Genomic DNA, 14245 nt, shown 5'->3' with positions numbered 1-14245 from the left:
CACTTTGCCCAGGCCAGTTGAAGTGAGATGTAATATTGAAACTATTGTGTCAGTTACTGTACACATGCTGTCTGGAAAGTAAAGTTAGATGGCATGAAAGTATTCACCTCGGAGAAGAGGCATACCATGACCACTCTTGCAATTAACAAAATTTGTATTTTCATTTGAGAAACAGTTGGTAGTAGAATCATAATATTACAGCTTATCAGTATTAGATATTGCTAGCATATTAGTTTAGAATTCGTGGATGTCAAATAGTTTTAATCTTGTATCTGCATTTAGCTTCATATTGGAGAACGAAAAACCAAATGCTGATCTCAGTAATCTTCTGTTCGGCAGTATTATAGTCGATATAAGCTTTGCATACCATATTAAACTAAAAACCTGCAATTTTGGCAGTCCTGTCTTTAATATAATCTCAATATGGGGCGTTACCAATATAGACAACTTTGTGGTGGGGTGGGGGTGGAGGGGAAGAGTAGGATCTGGCATGATTATGGGTACAATTTTATTCAGATACTGTTAGTCACTTTGAAATTTTCAGGATATTTAGTCAGTTAAGCATCAGGGAGTACCCATATTAACTCAATATATCTTCTATTGTGAAAACTGAATTTTCTAATGCTTGACACTCTTAACATGTTCTGATAAACATCTTTGAGGTTAACATTATGTGTCAACTTTCCTTGCATGGCCTTTTTGGACATTGTAGACTCATCAGAATTCAGCATATGAGCAATTACATAATATTGTATTCCTGTCCTCCTGCATAAACCTAAACTCTGATTTATGATAGTTACATTTATCATTACTCTATCAAGGAAATTACTTTATGCTTTGTAGATTGTAAAAGATTAAAGTCATCAATTGAACACTGGATGTTGGCTACATTTCTCTTCTGTGCTTTTTTTGAGTTGGGTGCTGCCTTGTATTACAGTTCTCAGAAATTAAATGCAAGCTTAGCTCTAACCACTAAATGTGGTTAATTAACACATTGTAAAGATGTGCAGATAAAACATATGATGCACAAACATAAAATAGAACAATATAGCATTTTTAAAGCTTATTTTTGTCCATTTCCTGAAGTTACTCATTTTTGCCCATGTGCAACAAACCTATAAAAATGACATGGCAAACATCCTTTTGGATAGGTAATGTTTAAACATTGACGGTGTTTTATTGTACATTTTTCCTTTTAAGACTAGTCTAGTCGTTTGGTTATAAATAATCTAGTTTATATTTTTCCCTTTGCAGCAGTCATTCTAACAAACATTCTTGAAAAGAATTTTAAAATCTGAAAACCCATTGAATTGATTTTTGTATTGAGAGTTTGAGTACCAATATACATACTGTGGAAATGTAGCGAGCAAAGCAAGTCTAACATTTTGAAAAATGTTGTTTGTGCCCTTTTAGGTCAATAAATTCAATTATAGTCTCAGATCATGTAACCAAAACATTGCTTCAGACACCTTTAATGAGAAGAGATGTAGCTGGGCTCACAGTGACAAGATTACTTCATCTAAAATCAATACTACCTTCAAAATCTGTATCAAAAATTGCTGCTTTGCATTGATAACAGGGGTTACTTTATCTCTGGTTTCCTAAATGGGTATCCAATATCAGGATAAGGCTGATTGTATATGTGACATGTCAAGTGGTATGAAGCAAAGTTTCTCTGAAGCCTGATACTGTATCAAAGGGACGTGCATCTCTCCTGTAATCCATCTTCTTAAAAACAATTAATTTTCCTTTGGTCTTCTACTGACAGAAAGGGACGAAGGCGCCTCAGGCTGCTGGCAAGATCCACACAGATTTCGAAAAGGGCTTCATTATGGCCGATGTAATGAAATTTGAAGATTTTAAAGCAGAAGGCAGTGAAACTGCTGTCAAGGTGAGAGTACTATTGCAGCTTTTTAGACATTTCTTTGAATTAAGAGAAGTCTCTAGCGATAAGTGACCATGGCAGTCACATTCAGTTTTAGAATGGCTGCTGATACAAATATGCTGTGGATTTACACTGGGGAAAGAATTACCCTAGTTCCATTACAGAAGACATGGCAGGGTAACAGAGTCCAAGAGTGAATGCAAGTTTAAAAATCACAGATACTGTACTTCAAATTCAGTGCAAAGGTTGTAAAAACAGCTTGTGTTTTACACTAATGTTTGATTTTTTTTCTTTATTGATTTTTAGTGTTGCTTTAGAATGAAAATGTGCCCCTTATTTTCAACTATGGAAATCCAATATCAATTTCAGGGACAAATCAGCATAATATATATATAGTTAATTGCGTTATAGTTGGATAGCATTTTAAAAAGGTCATATTTTGAAACTTTTATTTAATATCAACCATCTTAGGGGCGGCGCAGTGGTTAGCACCGCAGCCTCACAACTCCAGCGACCCGGGTTCAATGCTGGGTACTGCCTGTGTGGAGTTTGCAAGTTCTCCCTGTGTCTGCGTGGGTTTCCTCCGGGTGCTCCGGTTTCCTCCCACATGCCAAAGGCTTGCAGGTTGATAGGTTAATTGGCCATTATAAATTGCCCCTAGTATAGGTAGGTGGTAGGGAAATATAGGGACAGGTGGGGATATGGGATTAGTGTAGAATTAGTATAAATGGGTGGTTGATGGTCGGCACAGACTCGGTGGGCCGAAGGGCCTGTTTCAGTGCTGTATCACTAAACTAAACTTGCTTACATGTTTGTTTCTTACCTAATTTGTTGGCATCTCGCCGTTTAAACTGTCTGTAGTATAATACTTTTGCTTTCTCAGTTATATATAACATCAACAGATACAATTTGAGTTCATGTTTGAGCACTGAATCAAGTCAATTATATTTCCTCCAGAACAGCTCATCACACCATAAATGCGTGCAAGCCAAAGCATCTTCTTGTCTTAAAGTATGGTTGTGTGTTAAACCAATGAATGAATCAATGAATGGGTTTATATTTTTTTGCCCGGGATTGGGTGGGGGAGGAGACAAGTATCTGTACGAAACAAAGAATGGAACTTTCTAATCCCAGTTTTGGAGGAATTTTTAAAAAAAAATGTTAAGCAGTAATGTACTACTTCAAGTGGACAATCGATACCCACATAGTTAATCTGTTTTTTTAACACTAGATGGCAGTTTCCGTACAAAGACACAGGTTAAGTTTCTTTCACTTTAAGCTACTAATGACACCACCATGGGTTATTTCTATTAATTGCCAACAGCTATTCTACTATACAAAGTATAGAATTTGATAAATATAGGAATGTAGTTACTTTGGTTATTCTTTACTTTTAAATCTTATGGAATACCCAATCTATATGTTAAAGATAACAAAAATAGGCACTAACCTGCAAAATATGCAATTGGAATTATTGCTATGCACTTACATGTGAATCAAATGTGTAAATTTAAAGTGTAATATGAAACTCCCCTGTGAGCACAGATACCATGCTATATAATTGCCTGACATTAATTAGAATGTTTTTCTAGTCTTCTATACTTTTAACACAATTTGAAAACATTTCAATTTTTTCTAGATTGTGATTTCAGGAAGCTATATTCTTAGTTTGGTTGTACCAGTATCAGTTATAAAATGAATAATATCATAACCAGCTATGAAATTTAATTTTTATTTCTGTATGAGCCTGATATGCTGAGCTACACAGTGAAAGTAAAAATAGTTTCTTAGCCATAAGATGTTCCATTTATAACACACTTAAAATACTTTTTTTAATGTAAACTATTGAGAGTATGAAGAATAGATTTATGCTTCCCATTATGTCATGAGTTATTTCTATTCAGATTGTTATGGAAGTGTCCTAAATGGGATTGAAGGAGAAGAAAAGATTGAGAGAAGTATTTTCTATGGAAATTATTCTCCTGTTGTGTTAAAAATTATCTATTAAAAATGTAGAATAGATTTTGGTAAATACCTTCATTTTTGCTGGGTAATTTAATCCTCATTGATTCCTGTGCCTTCAACACTCTGCGTTGGTGGTACAAGTCTAGTAATTTCAAGAAGAGTTTACACTTTAGACTTTGTCCCAGAAAGCCACCAATTGACTACTTTGCCCAAGAATAATAGCGTTTTTCTTTATTTGGCAGTTAGTTGCAGAGATCATAAGAAGAAGGAGCAGTAAGCCATTCGACCCCTCGAGCCTGCTCTGAGGTTAAATAAGACCATGGCTGATCTGATTGTGGCCTTAACTCCACTTTCTTGCCTACCCCCCATAACCCTTGACACCCTTGCAGATCAAAAATCTGTCTCCTTCAGCTTTGAATATATTCAATGACCCAGCCTCCACTGCTCTCTGGGGAAGAGAATTCCAAAGATTAACAACCCTCAGAAAGGAAATTCCTCCTCATCTCGTCTTAAAAGGGAGACCCCTTATTTTGGAAACATTTCCCCTAGTTCTGTATTCCCCCACGAGGGGAACCATCCTCTCAGCATCTACCCTGTCAAGCCCCCTCAGAATCTTATTTGTTTCAATAAGATCATCACTCATTCTTCTAAACTCCAATGAGTATAGGCCCAACCTGCTCAACCTTTTCTCATAAGACAACCCCTTCATCCCAGGAATCAGTCTAGTGAGCCTTCTTTGAACTGCTTCCAATGCAAGTATATCCCTCCTTAAGTAAGGAGACCAAAACTGTATGCAGTACTCTAGTTGCAGTCTCACCAATGCCCTGTAAAGTTGCAGCAAGACTTCCCTTCTTTTATGCTCCACCCCCATTTGCAATAAATACCAACATTCCATTTGCCTTCCTAATTACTTGCTGTGCCTGCATGTTGATCTTTCATGATTCATGTACAAGGATACCCAGATCCGTCTGTAGTGCAGTATTCTGCAGTCCCTCTCCATGTAAATAATCTGCTTTTCTATTCTTCCCACCAAAGTAGACAACTTCAGATTTTCCCACATTATTCTCCATCTACCAATTTTTTGCCGACTCACTTAACCTATCTATATGTCTTTGCAGACGCTTTGTGTCCTCCTCACAACTTGCTTTCTTCCCTATATTTGTATTGTCCACAAATTTGGCTAGAATTTTACCCCCAACACCATGAGCTCTTATCTTGTGTCTTACCTTTTATATGGCACTTTATTGCATACCTTTGGAAATCCAAAGACACTACATCTACTGGTTCCCCTTTATCCACCTGCTTGTTACATCCTCAAAGGACTCTAATAAATTTGTCAAATACAATTTCCCATTCATAAAACCATGTTGACTCTGCCTAATTACATTCTGATTTTCTAAATGTCCTGCTGCTACTTCCTTAATAATGAATTCTAGCATTTCCCAATGACAGATGTTAGGCTTAACTGGCCTATAAGTTCCTGCTTTCTGTCTTCCCCCTTTCTTGAATAGAGTTGTTAAATTTGTGGTTTTCCAATCCACTGGGACCTTTCCAGAATCTAGGGAATTTTGGAAGATTGTAACCAATGCATCCACTATCTCTGCAGCCACTTCTTTTAAGACCCAAGGATGCAGGCCATCAGGTCCAGGGAACTTATCAGCCTTTAGTCCCATTAGTTTTCCCAGTACTTTTTCTCTAGTGATAATTGTTTTAAGTACCTCCCTCCTTTCTGCCTCTTGATTTTCAACTATTCTGGGATGCTTTTTGTGTCTTCTGCTTAAAAGTTAAAAGACAGGACCTCTAGGGTTGTAATCTTGGGATTACCTCCTGTGCCACATGCCAGAGAGGCTAGAAATAGGAAGATAGTGCAGCTAAACACGTGGCTGAACAGCTGGTTTAGGAGGGAGGGTTTAAGATATCTGGATCATTGGGATCTCTTCAGGGACAGGTGGGACCTGTACAAGAAGGACGGGTTGCATCTTAACTGGAGGGGCACAAATATCCTGGCTGCGAGGTTTGCTAGCGTATCTCGGGAGGGTTTAAACTAGTGTGGCAGGGGGGTGGGAACCAGAGCAGTAGGACAGCAGGTGAAATAAATGAGGGGGAACTAGTAAATAAGGCCAGTAAGACTAAGAGGAAGAGCAGGCAGGGAGATGTGCTGAGCATAGCGGGACTGGTGGTCTGCAGTGTATTTGTTTCAATGCGAGAAGTATAACAGGTAAGGCAGATGAATTTAGAGCTTGGATTAGTACTTGGAACTATGATGATGTTGCCATTACAGAGACTTGGTTGAGGGAAGGACAGGATTGGCAGCTAAATGTTCTGGGATTTAGAAGCCTCAGGCGGGATAGAGGGGGATGTAAAAGGGGTGGGGGAGTTGCATTACTGGTTAAGGAGAATATCACAGCTGTATTGCGGGAGGACACCTTGGAGGGGTCATGCAGCGAGGCAATATGGGTGGAGCTCAGGAATAGGAAGGGTGCAGTCACAATGTTGGGGGTTTTCTCCAGGCCTCCCAATAGCCAGCGGGAGGCAGAGGAGCAGATATGTAGACAGATTTTGGAAAGATGTAAAGGTAACAGGGTTGTAGTGTTGGGTGATTTTAACTTCCCCTATATTGATTGGGACTCACTTAGTGCTAGGGGCTTGGATGGGGCAGAATTTGTAAGGAGCATCCAGGAGGGCTTCTTGAAACAATATGTAGATAGTCCAACTAGGGATGGGGCCGTACTGGACCTGGTATTGGGGAATGAGCCTGGCCAGGTGGTCGAGGTTTTAGTAGGGGAACATTTTGGGAACAGTGACATAATTCCGTAAGTTTTAAGATACTTGTGGATAAGGATAAGAGTAGTCCTTGGGTGAAGGTGCTAAATTGGGGGAAGGCTAATTATAACAATATTAGGCAGGAACTGAAGAATTTAGATTGGGGGCGGCTGTTTGAGGGTAAATCAACATCTGACATGTGGGAGTCTTTCAAACGTCAGTTGATTAAAATGCAGGACCGGCATGTTCCTGTGAGGAAGAAGGATAAGTTTGGCAAGTTTCGGGAACCTTGGATAATGAGGGATATTGTGAGCCTAGTCAAAAAGGAAAAGGAAGCATTTGTAAGGGCTAGAAGGCTGGGAACAGACGAAGCCCTTGAGGAATATAAAGACAGTGGGAAGGAACTTAAGCAAGGAGTCAGGAGGGCTAAAAGGAGTTATGAAAAGTCATTGGCAAACAGGATTCAGGAGAATCCCAAGGCTTTTTAAACGTATATAAAGAGCAAGAGGGTAACCAGGGAAAGGGTTGGCCCACTCAAGGACAGAGAAGGGAATCTATGTGTGGAGCCAGAGGAAATGGGCGAGGTACTAAATGAGTACTTTGCATCAGTATTCACCAAAGAGAAGGACTTGGTGGATGATGAGCTTAGGGAAGGGCATGTAGATAGTCTGGGTCATGTCGTTATCAAAAAGGAGGAGGTGTTAGGCGGATTGCAAAGCATTAAGGTAGTTAAGTCCCCAGGGCCTGATGGGATCTACCCCAGAATACTGAGGGAGGCAAGGGAAGAAATTGCTGGGGCCTTGACAGAAATCTTTGCATCCTCATTGGCTACAGGTAAGGTCCCAGAGGACTGGAGAATAGCCAATGTTGTTCCTTTGTTTAAGAAGGGTAGCAAGGATAATCCAGGAAATTATAGGCTGGTGAGCCTTAAGTCAGTGGTAGGGAAATTATTAGAGAGGATTCTTCGGGACGGGATTTACTCCCATTTGGAAATAAATGAACTTATTAGCGAGAGGCAGCATGGTTTTGTGAAGGGGAGGTCATGTCTCACTACCTTGATTGAGTTTTTTGAGGAAGTGACGATGATTATTGAAGGAAGGGCAGTGGATGTTGTCTACGTGGACCTCAGTAAAGCCTTTGACAAGGTCCCTCATGGCAGACTGGTACAAAAGGTGAAGTCACACAGGATCAGAGGTGAGCTGGCAAAATGGATGCACAACTGGCTCGGTCATAGAAGACGGAGGGTAGCAGTGGAAGGGTGCTTTTCTGAATGGAGGGCTGTGACTAGTGGTGTTCTGCAGGGATTAAAGAACAAAAGAACAAAGAACAAAAGAAAATTACAGCACAGGAACAGGCCCTTCGGCCCTCCAAGCCTGCGCCGATCCAGATCCTCTATCTAAACATGTTGCCTATTTTCTAAGGGTCTGTATCTCTTTTCTTACTGCCCATTCATGTATCTGTCTAGATACATCTTAAAAGACGCCATCGTGCCCGCATCTACCACCTCCGCTGGCAACGCGTTCCAGGCACCCACCACCCTCTGCGTAAAGAACTTTCCACGCATATCCCCCTGCTGGGACCTTTGCTGTTAGTAGTATATATAAATGGTTTGGAGGAAAATGTAGCTGGTCTGATTAGTAAGTTTGCGGACGACACAAATGTTGGTGGAGTTGCGGACAGTGATGAGGATTGTCAGAGGATACAGCAGGATATAGATCGGTTGGAGACTTGGGTGAAGAAATGGCAGATGGCGTTTAATCCGGACAAATGTGAGGTAATGCATTCTGGAAGATCTAATACAGGTGGGAAGTATACAGTAAATGGCAGAACCCTTAGGAGTATTGACAGGCAGAGAGATCTGGGCGTACAGGTCCACAGGTCACTGAAAGTAGCAATGCAGGTGGATAAGGTAGTAAAGAAGGCATACGGCATGCTTGCCTTCATCGGTCGGGGCATAGAGTATAAAAATTGGCAAGTCATGCTGCAGCTGTAAAGAACTTTAGTTAGGCCACACTTAGAATATTGCGTGGAATTTTGGTCGCCACACTACCAGAAGGAGGCTTTGGAGAGGGTACAGAAGAGGTTTACCAGAATGTTGCCTGGTCTGGAGGGCTTTAGCTATGAGGAGAGGTTGGATAAACTCGGATTGTTTTCACTGGAACGACGGAGGTGGAGGGGCGACATGATAGAGGTTTACAAAGTTATGAGTGGCATGGACAGAGTGGATAGTCAGAAGCTTTTTCCCAGGGTGGAAGAGTCAGTTACTAGGGGACATAGGTTTAAGGTGAGAGGGGCAAAGTTCAGAGGGGATGTGCGAGGCAAGTTCTTTACACAGAGGGTGGTGAGTGCCTGGAATTTGCTGCTGGGGGAAGGTGGTGGAAGCAGATACGATAGCGACGTTTAAGAGGCATCTTGACAAATACATGAATAGGATGGGAATAGAGGGATACAGTCCCCGGAAGTGCAGAAGGTTTTAGTTTAGACAGGCATCAAGATCGGCGCAGGCTTGGAGGGCCGAATGGCCTGTTCCTGTGCTGTACTGTTCTTTGTTCTTTGCTGTGAAGAGAGATGCAAAACACTTACTTGTTCAAAGTCTCTGCTATTTCCTTGGGCTGGATTTTGTTCTTCCCCAGGCATCGGCGTCCGGGGGTGGGGTGGGAGGTGGGCCTGAAGATGCCTCCAGGAGAGGGCTGCCATGCAGTCCGACGCCGGGAGGGCCCAGCCTGTTTGTACCGGCGGCGTCGAGGCCTCGTGGCGGTGCCCCCCCCACCGCTGGACGGTGACAGGGCTCCCATTTGCATATTTAAATAAATTAGAATGAATGAATAAATGATACTTGCGCCGCCACCTGATGTTTCGCTGCAATCTTTGGGCCGGTGGCCGGCACTCCTGCACCTTCGGATCCCCGACCGGGGAAACGAGGCGCCACGCTGGTGGGAAGGAGGGAAGAGATAAGTTTCTCAGTGCAGGTGTGGGGAACAGTGTCAAAGTAACATCATTTGTGTAGGGGATGGTGGTAAGGGTTGGAGGTTCCAGTTTATGCAGTTTCGGGGGGTGGGGGGTGTGAAGGTCAGATGGACAAGGTAAGTGTTTTGGTGGGGAGAGTGGGCAAAAAATTAATCAATGAGGGTTGGGAGAGGGGCAGAAGAAATGTCTTTATATTTATTTACTTTATCTTTAGATATTTAAATTTCCCAGTAAAGCGAACAGCCCTTTAAAAATGGGGTCAGCGCCTGCGCACAGGCAGCTGACGCCATTGCTGGGGATGGACAGCCAGCCCTCTCCATGTGATCGTGGGAGGGGCGGCCAACACCGGCTATGTAAATAAGCCACTGCATGGAAGATTGCGGCCGCTCCGTGACATGCGCGGGCTGCCGTTTTTTTCCCCTGCCGCTGACATCAGTGGCGGGAACAGAAGATTCAGCCCCTTGTTTCCCATTATTAATACCTCAATCTCATCCTCTGAGGGACCAATGCTTACTTTTGCTCTTCCTTTTAAAGCTGGCCGCTTCATATAAAAATAGAAATATATAAGTAACTTTCAAATTCACTTTTTAAAATTCGTATACAGGATTGAAGTTCCTTTGTGACCTTATTTCTATTTCCAAGGCTCTTTCTGCAGCAGTATTGACATAAAAATCTCAAGATAAGAAATTTAACATTTTGAGGTTCTTGTGTTTGTGAGTAATATACCATTATAATTGTTGTATTTGAAGCGTTATGAATGTAATGCTGAATTTGAGATCTGCTGAATTTAATTCAAGTATTGGGGTAATTTTCAGCAAGTAATTTTCAAAAGGTTGTAACCTTCTGCTTTTTGTGCATTTACACTAATTAATAAGAATTAAAAATTATGATAGCTCAGTAGTTCACTCCTAACAAAAGTGAACACCAAGCCAAAGGAGAAGATAATTAGTACAAGTGACCAAAAGCTTGACATGGGTTTTTAGGATGGCCTTAATTGAAAATAGGGAGGTTGGAGAGGCAGAGGGGTTTAGGGAAATAATTCAAGGGCATTCAAGGGTCCCTAGTTGGCTGAAATCACAGCCACCAGTAATGGGGCGAAGGGAGAGGAAGATGCATCAAGGCTAAAGTTATATTTACGGATAATTTGGGTGGGAGGAGGAAAGAGAGATTGTAGGGCTGAAAGAGATGGGGAGAATTATGGCCATGAAGGGATTTAAATGAGAGAATTTTAGTTTGGAGGAGTTACGGGACCCAGAGCCTATCTCGGTCAGCAAAGACAAGGGTGGTGGATAAAGGACTTGATTTCGGATATGGGGTGGACCGCAGAGTTATGGCTGTGCCTCCATGCATAAATGGGGTTTCTGTTGCATTTCTGGCAAAGTCATGCTGCATGAGTTTGCTGTGAGGGCAACAAAGCTGCTGATAGCTGGAAACTATGTGGAAAGTAGACTTGGTTCCCATTGCCAATTAGAATAGAAATAGGTGGAGAGGGGTATTTGAAGTGCTTTGGTAGTATGGAAGGGTGAACAGTGCTGTGGCAAGGTGTGATGCAGAGAAGGAGATGGCTGAACAGTTAATTCTGACCTTGGAAGAGCATGTTGGAGCATTCATCATTTTATGACACTGCAACCATGTCCTGCAGATGCAGCTCACTGCATTCAACTGCTCAGATATTTCCTCCAGGCCTGCCACGGTGTCAGCCTTGGGAGTCGAGCCCTACTGGACAAAAAGTGCAACTCCTCGCTAGCTCCATCAAAGTCTCAAGGACAGTGTCTAAAAATCTTAGCAACTTTCTTTGTGCTTTAGCAGACCTCTCTATTTTCAAGAACAAGGGGGAAAAAAACTTCCTTCCTTTAACAGGTTGCATCATGCTTTGAGATGCAGCCGCTCTATATATTGATGCTGAGCCTACCTGAATCCCACCCTGATTGATCCCAGTGAATGTATACTAGTAGGTTACATAATGCTGCTATATTACAAGTTCTAATCTCTAAGGGTAGTGTTCTTAAGGCAGTGCGTAGCGGTAATGTCACTGAACTACAATCCAATCTTCCATCCTTACCTAGTCTGGCCTACTTGTGACTCCAGATGCACAGCAATGTGGTTGACTCTTAACTGCCCTCTGAAATGGGCTCGCAAGCCACTCGGTTGTCAAGGGCAACTAGGGATGGGCAACAAATGCTGGCCTTGCCAGTGACGCCCACATCCCATGAAAGAAATTTTTAAAAAAGTTTACTCTTTGACTTTTTTTTTAAAAAAGAGTTGTATACGGCCACTCTGTGAATTACACTTGCAATTGTGTCACCATTGACTGAGAAGCCAGACATATAGTACCTACCTCTTGACTGTCCTATTCCATAACTAGTCACTTGGAGGTAAAAGAAAGAGACCTGGATTATCTGCTGTCTTTATCTCATTGCTGTTTGTGTGACCTTGCTATGTGCAAATTGACAGCCACATTTTTCTACATTGCAATAGTGACTACACTTCAAGACTATTTTATTTTCTGTAAACCACCTTGGGATGTCCTGAATTCATGGAAGGCAGGATATAAATGCAAGTCCTATCCTTTGGTGAAATAACTCACTGCCAGTGGAAGACACCCCAACAGTATATCTGGGGAACAATGTATTACATTGCACGCATTTTCGTTAATTTAACTCAGCTGCACATTTGATTTCTGCAATCCTGTGTTGGGTTTATTTCACAAATGGATGCTTAATTTTCATGTATGCATAATTTTGGTTTATAATTTAAATATAAATATTTGAACTGTACCTTCATAAATGGCTTTTTCTTGTTACATGGGTCAATTTTGAAAATATTTTATGGTGATATCCAAACATTAACAGTTTTAAATATATACAATAAACATTTAAACTAGCAAAACCTTTGTAGTTAGCTACGTGACCGTTTTTATCAAGCTATATCGGAACCTAAGGAAGGTTTTAATGGCAAAAATATGAATCACTTTTTGGGGGGGGGAGAAAAGAACCAATAAAATGATTGGCTTTAAATGTAAATGTTCAAAAGAATCTGAAAACTTATTACAGATTTCACATTAATACATTTTAAGTTTATATAATATGCTACATTAACAAGATTCTCTAATACTCTCTTCAATGTTTCTAGTGTTTTATTTCAAATTTTGCATTCTTTGATTTTAAACTTTTTTTTCCAGCTGTCTTTCCTTTGTTTTACATGGGTCTCCTGCATCATCTCTGCCAGGTCTGCACTATCTTAGTGGCAAGAGAAGAGCTAGTACATCATATTTAAATCCTATTGCTAGTAGTACTTTGGTTTAGTGAATCCATTACAGTTTCAAAGTGAGCCTGCCAGTAATCATAAATGGCTTGCCTAGGCATGCCCAAGGTTTAATACCTGCCACATATAAATATGGAAGTGTTGGTAATAGCTTGGCAGCTAATTTAATCATTTACTTTGCTGTAACAAAATTGCCAGTTTAAATTTAATTGTCGCTGATCTTTCACTTGACTCCAATCAGTTGAATTATTTGATGCCAACAGAATTATTTCCTGAATTCTCAGAACTACCCTGCACTCTGGTTCATTTGACTCTCCTTTGTGAATTTCAGCAATTCTCTTGTCAAACACATAAATGTTCTTAGTGGGCAGGCTATTTGGATGTGAGGAACACTGACCATATCAAATTTACCCAAGTGTGTTGATAGTTTTGAAGAATTATTTTGCAGTTCAGACTATGCCACGAGAGGCCTGCAAAGCTTAGAAGTCGGACACAAGTAAAACTGCAAATGTCAAGCATATTTTATAATTTTAGTCAAAAAGCATTGTGGAATGCAATTCTAATTTTTAAGTGGTTTAATTATTAGCTTTCATGCATAATAATCCCTCAATTACATTTAATGGCTTGAATATATGGACTAAGTCAATTGTTTGAAACTTTTGATGAATTGTAGTAACAATTATTTATTTTTATTCTGATTCTAGTTTCCTCTGTTTCCCACTTTCCCTTCATTCCATATTTGGCTGCAGAGCCTTAAACGTTTGAATTCTGCTCTCGGCAACGTTTGACCTAAGCCCATTCACCTTGCTTGCTCCCTCCCCTCATTCAAAAGCATCCTCAAAACCTACTTCCCCTGTCTTGCTTTTGATCACAACCCATAATCGTTCCTCAATTTCTTCATCTCTGGTTATTTTTGGTCTTTGTTAAGCACTTTGGAATGTTCTATTAAGATTAAGGTGCTATATAGTGTAAGTTATTGTAGTTAATTCAAAATATATTTACATTGCCATCAAACATTAAAGAAAATGATTTATACAGAAGAAATGTACTTTTGAAAGATAAGTATCCTTGCCACTTAAAGGGTCTAAGATATACTGTATGGAGAAGCTATAATATGAGCCTATCTAGTAAAATCATTATAGGAAAGCATTTTGTGCCAATGGTTTGACTAATAGCATTTAATGTTTGTTCTGTGAACTTCACATTGAATGGCTCTGTGAGGGCTTTGTAGTCAACAGGGATGTTGCATTATTAGCAGTCATATCTGGTTGTGAAATGCCGGCCTTTCCAGATGGCTGCTTTCAAGTGCAAATGAACTGGTTATATACCATCTAGCTTAATACATATTTAGGATTCACAAATAGTCATTAAATTTTTTTTAAATACTATTTCTGCAGTGTC

General features: G+C 40.6%; 1 protein-coding gene across 1 annotated transcript in view; it reads left to right on the top strand.

The window, feature by feature from the left end:
* Nucleotides 1-14245, top strand: part of ola1 (Obg-like ATPase 1) — a 246597-nt gene that overhangs the window by 229767 nt on the left and 2585 nt on the right. Inside the window, exon 10 of the mRNA XM_068035439.1 lies at nt 1769-1891. Within this exon, the coding sequence (XP_067891540.1) occupies nt 1769-1891 (123 nt within the window). The remainder of the gene's footprint in view (nt 1-1768; nt 1892-14245) is intronic.

The sequence above is a fragment of the Heterodontus francisci genome, chromosome 7 (assembly GCF_036365525.1).
Source record: "Heterodontus francisci isolate sHetFra1 chromosome 7, sHetFra1.hap1, whole genome shotgun sequence".
NCBI classification, from domain to species: Eukaryota; Metazoa; Chordata; class Chondrichthyes; order Heterodontiformes; family Heterodontidae; genus Heterodontus; species Heterodontus francisci.
The sequence above is the reverse complement of the archived record's forward strand: the minus strand, read 5'-3'. Positions and strand labels throughout refer to the sequence as shown.